This window comes from Leptidea sinapis, chromosome 33, assembly GCF_905404315.1.
Source record: "Leptidea sinapis chromosome 33, ilLepSina1.1, whole genome shotgun sequence".
NCBI classification, from domain to species: domain Eukaryota; kingdom Metazoa; phylum Arthropoda; class Insecta; order Lepidoptera; family Pieridae; genus Leptidea; species Leptidea sinapis.
The window spans coordinates 8,291,327-8,308,235 of record NC_066297.1 but is presented as its reverse complement, the minus strand read 5'-3'; the positions used below and the strand labels follow the sequence as shown (position 1 = coordinate 8,308,235).

Sequence of the window (16,909 nt, the reverse complement as noted above, 5' to 3'; positions counted from 1 at the left end):
GGTCATTTATTTTGAAAAGCCAATGTATGTGACACGAAGGCCAAACGGTTAAACTACTTTCGTACATACATCATACGAGGATGCCTGACTGGTCAGAATGGCCGTGTTGTAGTTAAGAACGTCAAGCCACGAGCGTGTACGAAGATGTTTCGGTACTTGTCTTAGCTCGGATGTAATCGGCGTGCGGTGCGAATGCGGTCGAGATCAAGCGCCAAACAGGCAATCAGGGAAGAACTGACAAGCCATGAGGATGTCTCGCACGCGCATGCCGTTAACGCAACGTTCTTTATGTATTGTAGCTATCCTTGAAATTAAACGTTTCTTTCTTATTATTATAAAGTGTGATATATTTTGGTTTGCTAATAGTCTTGCTACCTATTCTATTCTATTCTTCCTACTATGGTGGAAGGTGTACCACAAGTTTTCCAATGTCACGTTAAGGTAGACCACCAAGCTTAGAGTATTCTTTTACTAATTTTAATGGTAGTGATCGATGCTTAAGATTGAAACAAGTTTTATTTTCTTATACCTGAAACGAATATACATGCTGTTAGGACTTTAGAGACTGCGCGTTTCGCGATTAAATAAAACAACTGCTTGACTGTGAGGAATATGTGGAAGATATATGGAAGATATGATTTATTAAAAGGTTACACGATATATATACAAAATCCTTAAAACTAGTTACCCAATTACAATCGTTGCTTAAAAAATATTTACAAGTTCAGAAAAAACACACCAATACTAAAGCTTACATTTTAACCAATAGTAAAACTGTAAATATTATATGTTCTATCTCGCTCTAAAACTAATGCTATCGCAGTTTGTGTAAACTCGCGTCGGCCCTCGATCATACGATGTCAATGAGCATTCCGCACCTACGTTGTCGCCCATTGATTAAAATTGCATGAATAGCGATCGAGTCCCGACGCTTCACTCGTCAGTCGAGTCCGCTCGGCCTTGCTGTGCGGTTGTGAAACGCGGTGCATATGACTGATCACGTGAGTATGTCTGCGATCGTCGAGAGAAAGTACGATGCTTGAAACTTCACTGAGCTGACTACTGGTGTTCTGTATGATTCTATGAGTTGATGTACAGCATTATGAAATGGTTCTTATCAGAGCTAATATTACGTTATATAAAATAAAATGTTCTTGTCAGAGCTAATATTACGTTATATAAAATAAAATGTTCTTATCAGAACGAATCTTTCGGCATACGCTTATTATTATGCACGATTACTATTTCTACGATCTATAATGCTTCGTTACAAGTTTGGTATTAGACATTTGTATTAATTGATATTATTGGTTGTAGGTACAGCTACAGGACTATAAAGGACATACACAAATATAATTACTTAAATTATTTAATATAAGTACTTAGTGCTAGTACAACTTAATCTTATTTATTTTAATATATTTACACAAAGTATATACAAAAGGAGTGAAAACTAGGGAGAGGAGACATTTAAAGAAAGTTGGACGGGGTACTTCAGCTCTCAGTTCAGTTCTCCATAAAATTTACCCTTAGAAGTTTTGGACACTTGCCATATGTTGGAACAAGTCTCATGCATCTTGGGTTTCAGGATGGTGCGCAAATCATGAGAGAAAATTTCTGAATATTGGAGAGAACCCGTTTGAGCAGCTGACCTAGCTCAGGAATTCGCATTTTCATTAGCAAGGATACCTGAATGACCTGGAATCCATGCTACAACTATGTTGATAATAAGGTCGTAGCACTCTTTCAAACATTCTCTTATTCTAAGTATAATTGGAAATTGACTTTTTGACTTAAATGGATTTGATAGTATTGATTGAAGACAACTTTTAGAGTCTGAAATTATAATAGAATTGTTCAAGCCATGAGACTTAACAAATAAAATAACTTCGAGTATGGCAATTGATTCCCCAGTAAAAACAGAAGTGACAGATGGGCAGCGATAATTGAGTATAATTCTAGTAGAGGTAGTCCAAATTGCAATACCAACAGGACTCAGGTCTGTTTTTGAAGCATCAGTGAAGATCTTATGATAATTTTGAAAATGTGAATGCATTATATGAGTGAAAATTTTATCGGCTTCCATAGTATACTTATCAATGCCCAAGTCTAAAATTACAGATGGTTGGTTCTTTATGTATTGTAGCTATTCTTGAAAACGTTTCTTTCTTATTACTTTAAAGTATGATATATTTTGGTTTGCTAATAGTCTTCTTACCAATGCTTTATATAAATAAGACTAACTCACAGCTGACATCTGGCTGTTGTCATCTTGACAGTCTTTATCGGTCTTTTTCATATAGGTAATCTTAATTATTGCTTAGCAATTGACAATTGGCAGAACGTTCAAATTTAATGGTTCAATTTTCGTAGGGATTTGTAATTTGTATGTACTATGTACTCAATTATATCTAATTACCTAATAGTAATAGGTAATATGTATTTAATTTAATAGCATACTGCTCAAGTACTCAGTAATCAGTATTGTAGAATGTTGATGTAATGTAGTGTTGACTGTCGACCCATTATAGTTCTGTGTTGGAATAAATATATTATTCTTTGATTGTAGCAGATTGTTGTGTATAAAAATGCTGGAGACGAGATTAATTCGTTGAAATGTATATTAAATAACGTGTGCAATTAGTTAAAATATTCTTGTATAGTATAAAGCAATCAGTATTCAAATCAAATAGCCATGGCTTTGAGATCAGTTGCCGAGGAATATTTCAGTTCATTAAACCCAATTGCTGCTAAAATACACGAAGATATACAGGAAGCTAAGAGTTCTTACGAAAATATTTGGGACTCCCTTACCGAAAAACAAAAGGTAAATATTTTCATTATGTATACCTTTCTTATGTGATTTATTAGAATATTTTATAGGAATTAATTCGATCGAAGTCAGTAGTTTTAGAAAAACACCTTTGAATTATCTATTATCCAATTGTTACTATAATCTTAACTATTAAAAAAAATGTTTAAGTGTTACATGAGATTGTTATGATTAAATCAGATTATTTTGATCTAGGCCTTCTCATTTCCACAGTTTTCTGTGCTCTACTATTGATCCATTTTGGCTCAGCAGCTCTTTTGACTAAATCTGCCTAACATTTTATTAGTCACACTTTTTTTTCTGCTTCCTCCCCTTAGATACCAATGGATTATTATCTTAGTCCAGTTTCTTCATAACATAATATGTCCTACCATTTCAGTGATCTATATGACATAATTAATTTTACATCTTTGAATTTGTTTTACATTTTATTTGTTCAATCTTACTTTATCGTTTCTTTTGACTTTGTTCTTCTGACAGAAATTTTTGTTTATTTTATTGGTTATTTACTTGTAGTGCTCATGTCTGTATAGCTGAGTGGTTAGCGATCCTACCTACTAAGCTATAGGTCCTGGGTTCGAATCCCGGTAGGTGCAAGCATTTATATGATGAATATTGATGTTTGTTTCCGAGTCATGGATGTTTATACGTATTTATGTATGTTTAAATGTAATTATGTATGTATTTGTGTATGTTTAAGTAAGTATATTGTATTAAATATATTGTTGTCTTGCAACCCATAACACCGGCTTATATGCCTAATTTGGGGCAAAATAATTTGTGTAAGTGTGTTGATATTATTATTATGTCTAGCAGTCATAGGTGAAGCAATAATACACATATTGTGCTTTTTTTTTCCTTAATTAGCATTTCCTTATCCTTCATCACACTACGAAGCAACCCATATATCTTCCAAGTATTGGCTATCTGCTTTTAATTTCCTAATAATTGTATTCTAAATTGGATAAGATTTAATTTCTTTAATTTATAAGCATTAACTACTATAATTGGATGTAGTTCCTGAAAAACGTTCCAAGCCACAAACATCACATTTTAAGGAATTCACATTTAAAGTTTAATAAATATTAGTGTATTCAATACATCTGGGTTGGGCTACTTAGTCATGATATCATTTTAAGAATGACAGTAGGACCGCCATTTTTTGTCAGTCTGTTTATATGAATCACATGACCAGTTTTGTGTTTTTAACTCAATTTCGACATGATTGTGGCTTTGAACATTTTTCTGGAATTACGTCCAATTATTGTTAGGATTGAAACCAGGCTAACAGCAAAGCTTTCTATGGATTATTATTATAAACTCATTAGGTATTTAAGGTGTCTACTCCGTCTCAGTCCGTGAGCCCATATTTTAACTGAGAATATGTTGATATGAATTTAGTAGAAGGTGACTGCCAGGCGGTTAGACAGACCAGTTAATTCTTGTAAAACAAATTAGCAATAACTTTAAAATTTCTGGCACCTGGAGACTCCTTCTTTAAATATGAGTCAGGAACGTCAATTTCATTGTTGCATGCCTATCTTTGATGGTTTGCGATTCATAAGTTGTACACACTTTACTAGAAATAAAAGTACTTAATTTTCGGTTTAAGAGGTGCAATCACACAAAAACTACTGAACATATTAATATGGGACCACTTGATGCAGAATTTCTTGTAGGCTTCATATGTTTTGGGTTTGAGTACTCATTTATTGCAAGTTATATTCATATTTTTCCTTATAATATATTGTTTTTATAAATTTTCCTGCTCAATTGTGTATCCAGCTATATTATTTAGGATTGCTTTATATGAAATACTAGTTTTGATATTATACTATTTATTAAGAAGTCATGATTTTCCAAAACCATGTGTTTAATGAATAAATCTCATTTATCATAATTAATAGAAAGTAGAAGAAATAGTGCACTAGATAACTACTTTTGAAAAGATGAGCCCATTCCCAAGTCTAAGGTCTAATGATCTAATCAATCAACAACAACCTAAGATGCGCCCCAGGAGCAAGCTGTTGAAACTCTCCGAAAGCTTATAAGATGGTAGCTCAGAGTTATTGTTCTATTATGATAAAGAAACTAGGTATCATTTATGATAATTGGAAGGCCTACTATACCCTACGCTCTTTATGTAGGAGTGCTGGTCTAATTGTGTTTACATCGAAGTCAATTCAGGGGCACCGGTTCTGAGGTCAACTGATGAAATACCACCCGGCAAGGTCACCTTAGTTTTTAATGTTTTTTATTTCGTCATACAACTTTATTTAGCGCAGTATATTTGTAATATTAGATCCCTTGATTGATAAATCAATAATTCTGACAATCAGATACAGATTCACTAGGATTAATAGCATTACGAATTTTCATCTTAACATCCAATGAAAACAGAGCTCGCTTTACACTTACAATTTTGGGTATCGGTATGACTGACTGATTTTCATAGAGTCAACACCCCATAAAACACCTTTCAAGTAAGAGTTATTTCGTCAAGATTTTCACTTTTTTCATGTAGGTCAAGGAAATGGCACTTATGAATCTCAATAGCTTTCTTTTCTTTTTTATTTTACCGCCACGTCGCAAAGAGTTGAGAAGAAGCAGCAAGAGACTGATAGCCACTCTTTTAAATCAACATTTACAGCTTCATCTTTTTACATATCATTTCAGTTACAATATTTTACATATTATATTGTAATTTGAAATGATTTGTAAATCGATGTACTTAAATGTAAGTCTTGATATGAATGAGTTTCTTGCTACTTCTTCTCATTAGCTCAACCCTTTACGAAGTAGCGGTAGATTCAATAAGAAAAAATTTTTTTTTTGACATTCATAAGTGTCATTTCCGTGACCTACGTGAATAAACTGATTTTGATTTGATTTGATATAATATAACGTAAAGTGATTCAACAAAGTACTCAAACGTCAAACGAGTAAGTCGATAAAAGTAAATATAAATAAATACGTAAAAATAAGACTTATTCAGCATATTCTGATCTGAACTATACATATTTAGGTATAAATAGAGCTCTCACCGTGGAACTACCAGAGGTGACTTTCTATGGTTGTCCAAAGACAAGTTGAAAGCAGAAAGGACTACCTAGAAGAGAGAATTTTTTTTTCTGCACCCTGTTATTGCAAAGGTTAATCGCAGACAGAGCAAACGTAGTGCGTTGTGCACTACGTTTGCTCTCTGCGATAATCACACACGCAATCCACAGCTATTCGTATGAATGTATAATACTAGAGAAATTGCCCCAATATTTCTAGTGTAACTTTAAATATTGCGTGTTTACTGTAATTAAAATTTTCTCTTTTCACATAACTACATTCGCAGCGCATTGAAAACTGCCTTTTCAGCAAGTGAAATTAATTAATTAAGCCATAGATGTCCTTACACACAGTGCCTTCTTTCTCTTCTTTCAGATAATGTCCCAAAACACGCGCCGCAAAATGTTCGATATTTTATTTATATCCAAAATACTTAACAATTATGTCATCAATACCGAATTATTTCATAAAATATCTTTCACCGTAACTTCGAGATATCCGCATAAAAAGTACTTATTCATAATACATTTAGGGCCGTTCCCAATATTCAGTCTATCTCTTCGTCTCTACCGTTGACTTTTCTGTCCCAATAAACTTATCGACGGTAAAAAACAACATCAACTTTATATTTGTAAATGTATTAATTTGTATTCTGTTGAAGTGCCTAATAAATATATAAATAAACATTGTTTACAGGCTGAAATAATAAACGAATCGATAATAAAGCCAGATGTAGTTATTAAGTATGCTTTATTAGACACATTGGATTTTGATCTCAACGACCCTCCAGTACACAAAGATGATCTTATGTCCTTCTTTGGCCGGGAACACAGTCAGCGAATTGTACAAGATGAACATGGATCATATAGGGATGAATACTCAGCACCATTCTTATTTCAAACAAGAAGTCAACTCAATTTATGTATTTTAAATGAAGAAATAAAGGCAAAAGCTGAATCTATGTCACCTCCTCCGGTAATGTCAGAGCTGGCTCTCTCGCACTCAAAGGTTGTGAATGAATTGAAGAATGCCTTAAAGTCCCATGATGTACTTAAGAGTACATTTAAAGAGAAAGATAAGGAGGTTGTCTCACCGACTAGCTTTATAAGTAAGTTTATCGGCTTCAAGGCCCGTGATGAAGAAAGGGAGTGTCTGGTACCGTCAGCGGCACAGTCACAGGTTGTTGCTTCTTCTGATAACTTCTTCAGGACCAATTACAAGAGCCCTAGTAGTGATATGAAGATCGAGAAAGACTATCGAAGCAGTTTTGTCAAGTCCAATACCGGTGAGTATTTTTATGCTTTTTATGCAACATATGATTTAATGCTTTATTTATTTATTTAAACAATAAAGCCCCTATCCTTACAGAGGAACTTATTCAATTTCAAAATTCAAAATTTTTTTTATTTGTACACAGTCATTTACAATCACATATGAAACTCTCCTGGTAGATTTAGATAATCTATGTTAGGAGAGAATCGCTCATTTCCAGTTATACAAAACAATATTAAAAACTAAAAGTAAAGAAGTTATTGACTCAAGTGAATTGGATTATAAACAAACAAAACCAGTTATCTAGTCGGCCTGGCGGCCCGGGCGATCGCACGCGAAATAAGTCATTTAAATTATCTTTTAAAACCATAAATCTTAGAATTACTAAAACTGCCATAAATAACTCATTCAGTAAGCAATTAAATAAATCAATTCAAATTCAAATATTTTGATTCAAAATAGGATTTATAATCACTTATTGAACGTCAAAATCTACCACCCATTCAAAAGAGACTGCCTCAGACCTGAGAAGAATGGGCGCAAGAAACTCAGCTTTTTTTTTTATATAAAATATGGATTACAATGTAATATCGTACAATAAACATTAATAATTAAAGAGCCTGAGGGTGTTCGCTTTAATCCCAGTCCGTGGTGTCATTAAGAAAATCGTTTATGCTATAATAACCTTTCCCACACAAACGTTTTTTAACAATTCTTTTAAATTTCGTAACACATTTGTTTTGTACATTTTCTGGGATCATATTGTAGAAGCATATACATCGCCCAACAAAAGACTTACTAACTCGACCCAACCGAGTAGTAGGCATAACAAGTTTATGTTTGTTCCTCGTGTTAACATTATGAATGTCACAGTTTCTAGAAAATTCCTCAATGTGCTTATGAACATACAAAACATTATCAAAAATGTATTGAGAAGCAACAGTCAAAATGTTTATTTCTTTAAATTTTTCTCTTAATGATTCTTTAGGACCTAGGTTATAAATCGCGCGAATAGCCCTCTTCTGCAGCACAAAGATAGTATTAATATCGGCCGCACTGCCCCATAACAATATACCATAGGACATAAAATAACTAAAGTATACTAATCTCGCCGTATCTATGTCAGTTAACCGTCTGATTTTCTTAACCGCATATGCTGCAGAACTAAGCCTATTCGCCAATCCTTCAATATGGGGGCCCCACTGCAATTTGGAATCAAGAGTAATGCCAAGAAATATAGCAGATTCCACTGGTTTTACCACCTCTCCATTTAATAAAGTATTCGCATCTACATTTTTGACATTTGGCGCGGTGAATTTAATATATTTGGTTTTATGATTATTTAACATCCTACAATCCTATATGAAAGTTCGTTTAGATATTTCAATGCGACTGTAAAAGGCGTGTCTCGCAGAAGATTGGTTCTCGCGCGCGGAATACGAGCAGCTGCTGTCGTCTTCGCCTTGTAGCGAGTCGATCCGGTACCCACAGACTTAATCGCTCCAGTAGGACTGCATGACTCACCATACCATGTAAATTTTCCATAAATATAAAGCCAAAAGTACGTCCCTCCTAGTTTCCAGTTTTTCATACCCAACCATGCCAAGAAAAAACTGCGTAGGGTATAGAAGAGGTATGCTATCGAGCTTCAACCGTAGTATCGTTTTGTTTAGGTAATAGTGGCACAAAGGCAAGAGAAAAGTTAACGAGGCAAAAGAGCCAGTATATGATTGAGTGTAAGATGTATGTACTGGTCCTTAAAGAGCTGTATGATTCAACTCGTTAGTCACGTATGATCTATTGTTTAACCTAACACGCCATTGTTAGTTATCATTAGATAAGACAAAATTAAACAATACACAGTCATTAGGTCATTGTTTGGAAAGAACAATTGTCATTATAAGTTATGCTACCTACCTAAAATATTTTTGAAGTGGAACTTCTTTAGAATCGATGTGATTTGAAACTCGATGAAACAAAAGTTCGAGTGAAGAGAACGAATTTGAGATCATTATTGAAATACAAGATAGCCGCCGCGCAAAATTATTCCTGATGTTAAAATAAGTAAATAGTATTATTTAGAGGATAATGTTTTAAGGTCGATCTAGTAAAACGTCGTCTTTACAATAAGTGGTTTATTAGAATTTACAATAACTTCTTAATCATATGACTTCACTTAATGTACAAATATGGTATTAGAAGGCAACCATGCCAGGCGACTGTTGAAACTTGAAGCTCGACTGGCTTGCTGATCGTTTGTGTTAAAAACGTTAGTAACCGATTGACAGCTTACTGAACAAAGAGGAGGTTAAGTTGTCAGGAGGCAGATTAGAGAGAACCAACACTGTCTATGGAATTAAAGTAGAGTAGACTTATTGTTTTAATATTTGTAACAAATGATGCATAATTATTATCTGATTCTGCGCAGGCCACCTGAAATCGTATAATATTATATTAAATAGGCTAAGTTTTTATACGATTTAAAAGATGGGCTGGGAGTTTCTTATCAGTTCTTCTCCCCATGTCAAAGCCCCTTTACGAACTGATGTAGCTTCATTAGTGTTTTTGCAATATTATGTTATTGTCACTCCCTATGGTAATAAATTTATTTATATCTATTTATATTTTTTCGCAAGGCAATTAATTCTACGGCCTTCTGCTACTTTTCAAACTTAATGTCGACGATTTGTTGAATGTCTTTTTGTCCCCGTTATCTTCACCAAGGTCTTGTAGATACAACTAAGTTCCGCGTTTTTGTGTTCTAATGTTGGCAAAAACTGAATAAACGTTTAGTCACGGTAAATACGGTTAGTTGCTAAAATATAAAATAAAAAAAGCATTTATTTCCTTCGAAGTCTACTACAAATTAACCAAGTTTATATAATAAAACAGCTAGGTAAAGGTGCAACTTTGATTCCAATTTAGCTCGTCACCTTGAGACATATTATATTAAGTCTCATTCACTAGCTACGACGCCCTTCAGACCGAAACACAATATTTTTACACATTACTGCTTCACAACAGAAATAGGCGCCGTTGTGGATCCCATAATCTAGCCGGTATCCCGTGCAGAGGAGCCTCCCACTGGTAAAGGACTAATGATTTTATTTTTAAACCAACATTCCTGTTTTAATACCCCTTATTACACAACAGTTGCATATATAAGTTTATATTTCTAAATGTATTGTGTTGAAGTGCCTAATAAATAAATAGATCAACATTCCTTCCAGATATCTCAGAGGAAAACCGCGGGCTACTGTCGAGTCTGACCTCGTCGGGAACCGAATTCCACTCCACCGAAACGCTGACTGAAACGACTGTACCAAAGACTGGTTACGACTTTTTGGATAACTGGTAACTCTGGTCGCTTCTTTGTATGCGAAACCAATGTCAGTCAATCGCTACCCGCGCCATTTATTGCCATCACAGTCGATGTACTGCGCGTGGTTCATCACTGATGGCCTCTCATAGATTTTATTTATTAACTATATGCGCCTCGTGGTTTCGTCTGCGTTTATTAATTTTTTGGCATATAAAACTGTTGTGCATATTATATGCCTACTAGAGTTAAGTCATATTTTTTGTTACTCTCGGACATTCAATCTTAGAACATTGATACTGGGTAGACAATTTTAATTCCCCACATACGAATAGAGATAGCGGTTACATACTATAGACTTAGTCTTGTAAATGCTTGTTTAATGTGAATGATCATCCGATCTACATTAATGGTATAAGTATCGCTAAAATCCAGTTTCTATAGTTATTTATAGTACCTACTTAACTAACAGATGGCGCCTCTAGACCTTCCCAGCTTGACGAAAGAGATTGGTCTTTATTTCCTATATACAATATGTACTCTGTGGTTACTATAAGAATCAATATCTCTATAAACATTGTATTTTCCTGTGACGAACCATTACGCGAGCACTTTCTCCCTCCGACCTATTTCGATAAAAATCAATATTCAAGAGTACCTAGGTAGGTAGCCACTTATAATATTAAAATTGTATGAGCTTAGATTAAGAATTGGTCTCCGCTGCGCTCCAACTAGATACTAACACGCCATAGTAGGCGTGCTCGAGCCAGTCTTGAACAATGTGTCTGATAAACTTTGCTAATAGGGGAGCGGGGGGCACGTTGTTACAATTTTTAGATAATTATTAATATCACAAAAGCTATCAAATAATGTATACATTTGATTGCTTTTACCATTAGTGTGTCTATTCAGCTAGTAGAATAGCATTGGAAAAATATTAAAGTTTACGTAATTTTTCCCGTAATAGAGAATTAATGAAATAAGTCGATTATAACAACTTACCCCTGACTTGGGGCTAGTTGTTACAGCTTCGGGGCACGATGTTACAGTAGGTAAATAAACAAAATGAACAATAATAAATCATTTATTTTTTATTGTTTCAAAACGTTATGAATAAAAGAGACTATTTTGAACAGTCTTATAACATTTATGAGCAATTATACTATCTATATCGTAATTTTCCAACTTTTTAACAGTAATAATCACATAACTTTGGCAGGAACTTTCTTAAATCTTATATAAAACACATTTTCATTACTGAATTAGAAAATTTCGTCAGTAAATACCAACATGTAATAAATTATTTATACTTTTTTAACTTGGCACTTCAGTTAAACTAAAATCTAACATTTTCAATACACTTATATTGCAATAAAATTTATAGTTACGTATACAATACTGTATAAACAGTCGACAGCATATCACGAGTAACAGTTGCACCAGGCAAGCAATAAAGGCGACCTCAAGGTCAACCTTCACCTTTATTGTAGGTAACAATATCACATATTTATATTACATTAGTCTTCATCAGAATTACAATTAATACAAATGAATAATTGAACGTTTCCTGTTACACATTTGACATGGGCCCACATTTTGCATTCTAAACATTCTACCCAATCTTCTTTTTTAGAAGTACTGTAACTTTCGCTACACACTAAACAAAACCATTCTTCAGTATCAGAATCTGAATCAGAAACCAAAATTTTTTTCTTCACCTTTTCTTTTCCTACTTTACTCGTTTTCGCAGATTTCCCTTTTCCTTTACCTTTTCCTTTATTTTGGTCGCACGCTTTTTTGGTCTTGGCCAGTTTTTCTTCATACTCCTTTTGTAATGAGTCTTTTTCAGGTGTGTCGGTTAATACAGCGGATTTACGTTTACGACGGTTATGGTTGGATTGTTTTCGAGCCTCTGCCTTGGGAAAGGATCTTATCTTTGAAGGCGAAAAATTTTCAAATGTACTTTGTATACCAGATGAACCTGGTATCGCTAATTCAATTTTATTTTTAAAACTTGACGAATCTGCACTCGGTAATGTTGTTAAACATTCTATATCTTGCGAACAAGCTGGATTTGGAGAAGGTGAAACAGTAATATTGTTAATAGTGTCAGGTAATAGATTGGTTGCTGTTTCGATTGCCTGTATGATTTCATTTGTGCTTATGTTCAGTTGAGGCGCAGAATCTAGCAATTCCGGATTTTCCAGGTCCAGTGTCAAATTGGAGGTGTTCTGCGAGGCAGTGGGATGATTCGTTTCTGGATTGGGGCGATCAGTGACATAAGAAGGTGCATAATCACTGTCTTGAAAGATATCAGGATTAAAAGGCCATATCCCGGTTGATCGAAATCCGCTCATGATATTTACAGGATTTAGGGCCAATGGCAGTGAATCTTTCACCACGCCTGGGAGATCATGAATCGTCATTGTTTTTCCTGGATGATTATACATCCAGGCCGTCTGTGCTCGATTAAGGTGGTTTTTAAATGGGCCATAAACGCCTACATCTAATGGTTGTAAATTGTGAGAGCAGTGCGGGGGAAACGACAGCATGATTATGTTGTTTACTTTGGCTTTCTCCACGACGTGAAAATTTACATGTGAGTTGTGGTTATCCAGCAGGAGGAGGACGGGCTGTTCAATGGAAGGTTTGACATGTTGAATGAAATGATCCAAGAATTTTAAAAATTCTACTTCTGTCATCCATCCTGAAGAATTGCCTGCTCCTATCGCTTCTGATGGTCCAGCACGAAGAAATAGATCAGTGTATCTCATTCTGGGAAAAACGAACATCGGCGGGACTGAATTTCCAGCAGCATTTATGGCACATGTGAGCGTTACAAGTACTCCTCTTTCTGCAGATGTGATCGCACCGACCTGTTTTTGACCACGAGCAGCAACTATTTTTTTAGGCTTCTGTACCGTTGTGACACCTGTTTCATCAACGTTCCATATGCGCGAAGCAGTGAATTCATATTTTTGGAATAACAATTGCAGTTTGTCAAAAAAGTCTTTAACGTTGGTTCTGTTGAATGACGTTGCTCTACTCAAAGATGTAGCTTCTGGTGTTCTCAGAGATAGTTGAGGATTTCTGTGCATAAAACTTTTAAACCAGTCCGGCCCAGCCATATTATTTTGGATCCAACTGGGGGGAATATTTTTTAATTCGAGTTTTACTGCACATTGATAAGCTAGTTTTCGGACTTCAGTTGGTAGTAAACCAAAATATATTTCTGAACTTTTGATTAGATAAGAAGCTAATTTATGTTCGGCTTCTTGTGAGAATACCAATTTAGGTTTAACGTAACCCAATGAACAAGATTCGTTGTTTTTGTTTTTTCTGACATACCTGGATAAGGACATCGGACACAAATTAAACATTTTGCTTGCTTTACGAATGCTCGTTTTATTCTGCAGTACTTCTGCCGCAGCAGATTCATAAACTTCTTGACTAGTTGTACCTCTTTCCGTTTTTCTTTTATAGTTTCTCATTCTAAAAAAAAAACAATGAGTATTTAGAATTTAAAAAATAATTGAAAGATGAACCATTGTTTTAAAAAGCAAGAATGCGCCCGTCGGAACGAAAGCTTCAATTTCTTTCCATTTATTCTAATTTTTAAGTACAGCGTAGTAATTTCTAAATGATAGTCAATGAGATGAACGGTAATACAAGGTCTGAGGCAAGTTGTTACATGTAACAACCTACCCCGAAAAATTGTAACAACCTGCCCCATGGTGTGTTTTTTAATTAAAATTAAAGCCGCCATTAATGGATATCAATAGCAGAATAAAACGCTATTACAAATTAAAACTCGATACATTATGAACGTTCGAGGTGAAAAGAATTTAGAGAATAACAAATATAGACGGCAGGAATCAAAAATTTCGTAAAAGATTTTGTTACGTACTTGATGGAAATCGAGACACGTGCACACAACCTAACAGTTTGCCGCTCGGCGGGTCACTGATTGTTTTTTTGCAACGCACGATGTTATAAGGAAACAAATGAGTCCACTTACGTCTACCAAAGAGTTGAAAATCCCGGTAAAAAATGCGTGTAACTTCTTACCCCTGTAACAACGTGCCCCCCGCTCCCCTACTTGAAACTGAAATGCTGGGTTGCGTAGTAAATTGTTAAAATAATATTAAAAGAAATAAGAAAGACACTGGGATCACATATCATCAGTAAGTATTTTATTGTACATGGGACGGGTCGTCCCCTTCCCTAAAATATGGTTGAGGGAGGCGATGACTGGCTCATCAGGTGAACGGGCGCTGCTTGTGGTGGCAGGATGATCCTGTTGCCGGAGACTCGGTTTCAGATTCTTAAAAGTTATTGTGTGTATATATATGTATGGATATATACATATTTATTTATTTATAATCGCTTATAAAATGCTCACAGAATACCTTTACTTATTTATGGTGTATGTGGATGATGCAGCTACTGTACTCAACTCTTGTATTCATTTACATTAACTTTTTTGACTTACTCGTGTAAGACATTGACTATTTGACGTTTGAGTGTGTTTGTTGCATCATTTTACATTTTACATATTATATTGTAAATGATTTGTAAATCGATGTAAATGTAAATCTTGATATAAAAGAGTGAGTTTCTTGCTACTTCTTCTCATTAGCTCAACCCTCTACGAAGTAGCGGTAGATGAGAAAAATATTTTATTTTTTTCTGACAATAAGTGTCATTTCCGTGACCTACGTGAGAATAAACTGATTTTGATTTTATTTATTTATTTCAATGTAAAATAACACCAAGCACATGTTACAAAATTTGAAAGATGCCATTGAGTGTCACACACACACAAATATCTAATAGTGCGTTCGGTATCTAGATTTAGCGCAGCGGAGACCAATCCTTAATCTAAGTGTATTTTACATTGTATTTTCCCTCTAATCAGATATTTTATGTGGTCAAAGTCATAAAAGGAATCGATACTTTTCAGCATAAATCGCGTATTATCTTATATCTTTAAACGAGCAATTCTTGTATATATATAATTTGAATCTCGGAAACGGCTCCAACGATTTTAATGAAATTTAGTATACCGGAAGTTTCGAATCGATCTAGCAAGGTTTCAATTTAAAAAAAAAATGTTTTATCCGTGTTTTAATGAGAAACTGCTACAATAATATTAGAATACAATGGTAAATTTCGCCACTATATTCCAGACTATAATAGCTGGGCGAACCGGAAAGTAGAAGACCCCGGTTCGAGAATCAAGATATTCTATTAGTTTGTTTTTTGTTAAAATTTTGTACTTTCTTAAAAAGCCGAGCAAAGCTCGGTCGTCCAGGTACTATGATATTATGTATGTGGCAATCTCTCAGCAATATTATATAATTGTAGTGCTAAAGTTATTATTTTTACTGGTTGTATAGAAGTCATTATAATGAGTATTTTATAATTTATGAATTTCGCTTAATTTAAGTAGACATAAAAAAAAATGGATTATACTCATATTTACAGTCATAAGAAAAGTACTACGCCTTTTGCATATAAAATATTTAAAATTATTAAAACCTTGTAATAACTGAATTTAAACGTTATTTCCGACGATTCCCGTGACCATGCTACTGTAAATTTAGCGAAACGTCGGGATATAATAGCGTTTCGTAATTTTCCAAAATATATTACAGTACAACCTGTATAGCCGAGTGGTTAGCGATCCTACCTACTAAGCTAGAGGTCCCGGGTTCGAATCCCGGTAGGTGCAAGCATTTATATGATGAATATGGATGTTTGTTTCCGAGTCATGGATTTTTAAATATATTTATGTATGTTTATATGAATATATGTATGTTTAAGTAAGTATATTGTATTAAATATATCGTTGTCTTGTAACCCATAAAACAGGCTACATAAAATGCTTAACTTGGAGCAAGATAATTTGTGTAAAAAGTGTGTCAATATTATATTATTATTATATTATGGTAAATAAGAATTACAAGCGTTTATAATATTTAGATCTCTTTAGTATTGAACAAATAAATAATCAAATAATGTTTTCTTTCTATATTATTGAGATTAAGGAGTGATGAGAAAATGGTTTAACAATAAATATCTTAGATCGTTTATACGAGACTGTGACGACACCTGTGGAAACGTCGAAAAAAAAATGGGGTTGACCGTTAACCTCTATTTTGAGCAATGTACACAAAGTGACATACAAATCGCGAGTGTAAGACGTTGCTTGTCACGCACACTAAAATAATAAACCTGGCCTGTTTTCATCGGTTGTCTATCTCTATCTAGATGTATAATTTACCTTAGATACATAAGTATATTACTTTTCAGTTACTGGTATCTCTATGAATCTCTTGTTTTTGCATTTATTTTTGTTGTAGACTTAATTTATGAACATACAGTGATTGTGTATCCAAATAAAATGTACTCATTTTTATTTA

At 34.2% G+C, this 16,909-nt stretch overlaps 1 protein-coding gene across 1 annotated transcript; it reads left to right on the top strand.

Annotated features, from left to right (window-relative positions):
- Positions 1-2,413: 2,413 nt before the first annotated feature.
- Positions 2,414-16,905, top strand: LOC126974738 (uncharacterized protein C1orf198 homolog). The gene is made up of 3 exons (XM_050822349.1): positions 2,414-2,827; positions 6,590-7,178; positions 10,396-16,905. Exons 1-3 carry the CDS (start codon positions 2,696-2,698, stop codon positions 10,521-10,523), a joined length of 849 nt encoding a protein of 282 aa, XP_050678306.1. The 5' UTR covers positions 2,414-2,695; the 3' UTR covers positions 10,524-16,905.
- Positions 16,906-16,909: the final 4 nt, after the last annotated feature.

Excerpts from the sequence above, each read along its gene's own strand:
- LOC126974738 (XM_050822349.1), top strand. The coding sequence starts at position 2,696 with ATGGCTTTGAGATCAGTTGCCGAGGAATATTTCAGTTCATTAAACCCA. Across the intron at positions 2,828-6,589 it reads CCCTTACCGAAAAACAAAAG|GCTGAAATAATAAACGAATC; the intron begins GTAAATATTTTC and ends CATTGTTTACAG. Across the intron at positions 7,179-10,395 it reads TTTTGTCAAGTCCAATACCG|ATATCTCAGAGGAAAACCGC; the intron begins GTGAGTATTTTT and ends CATTCCTTCCAG.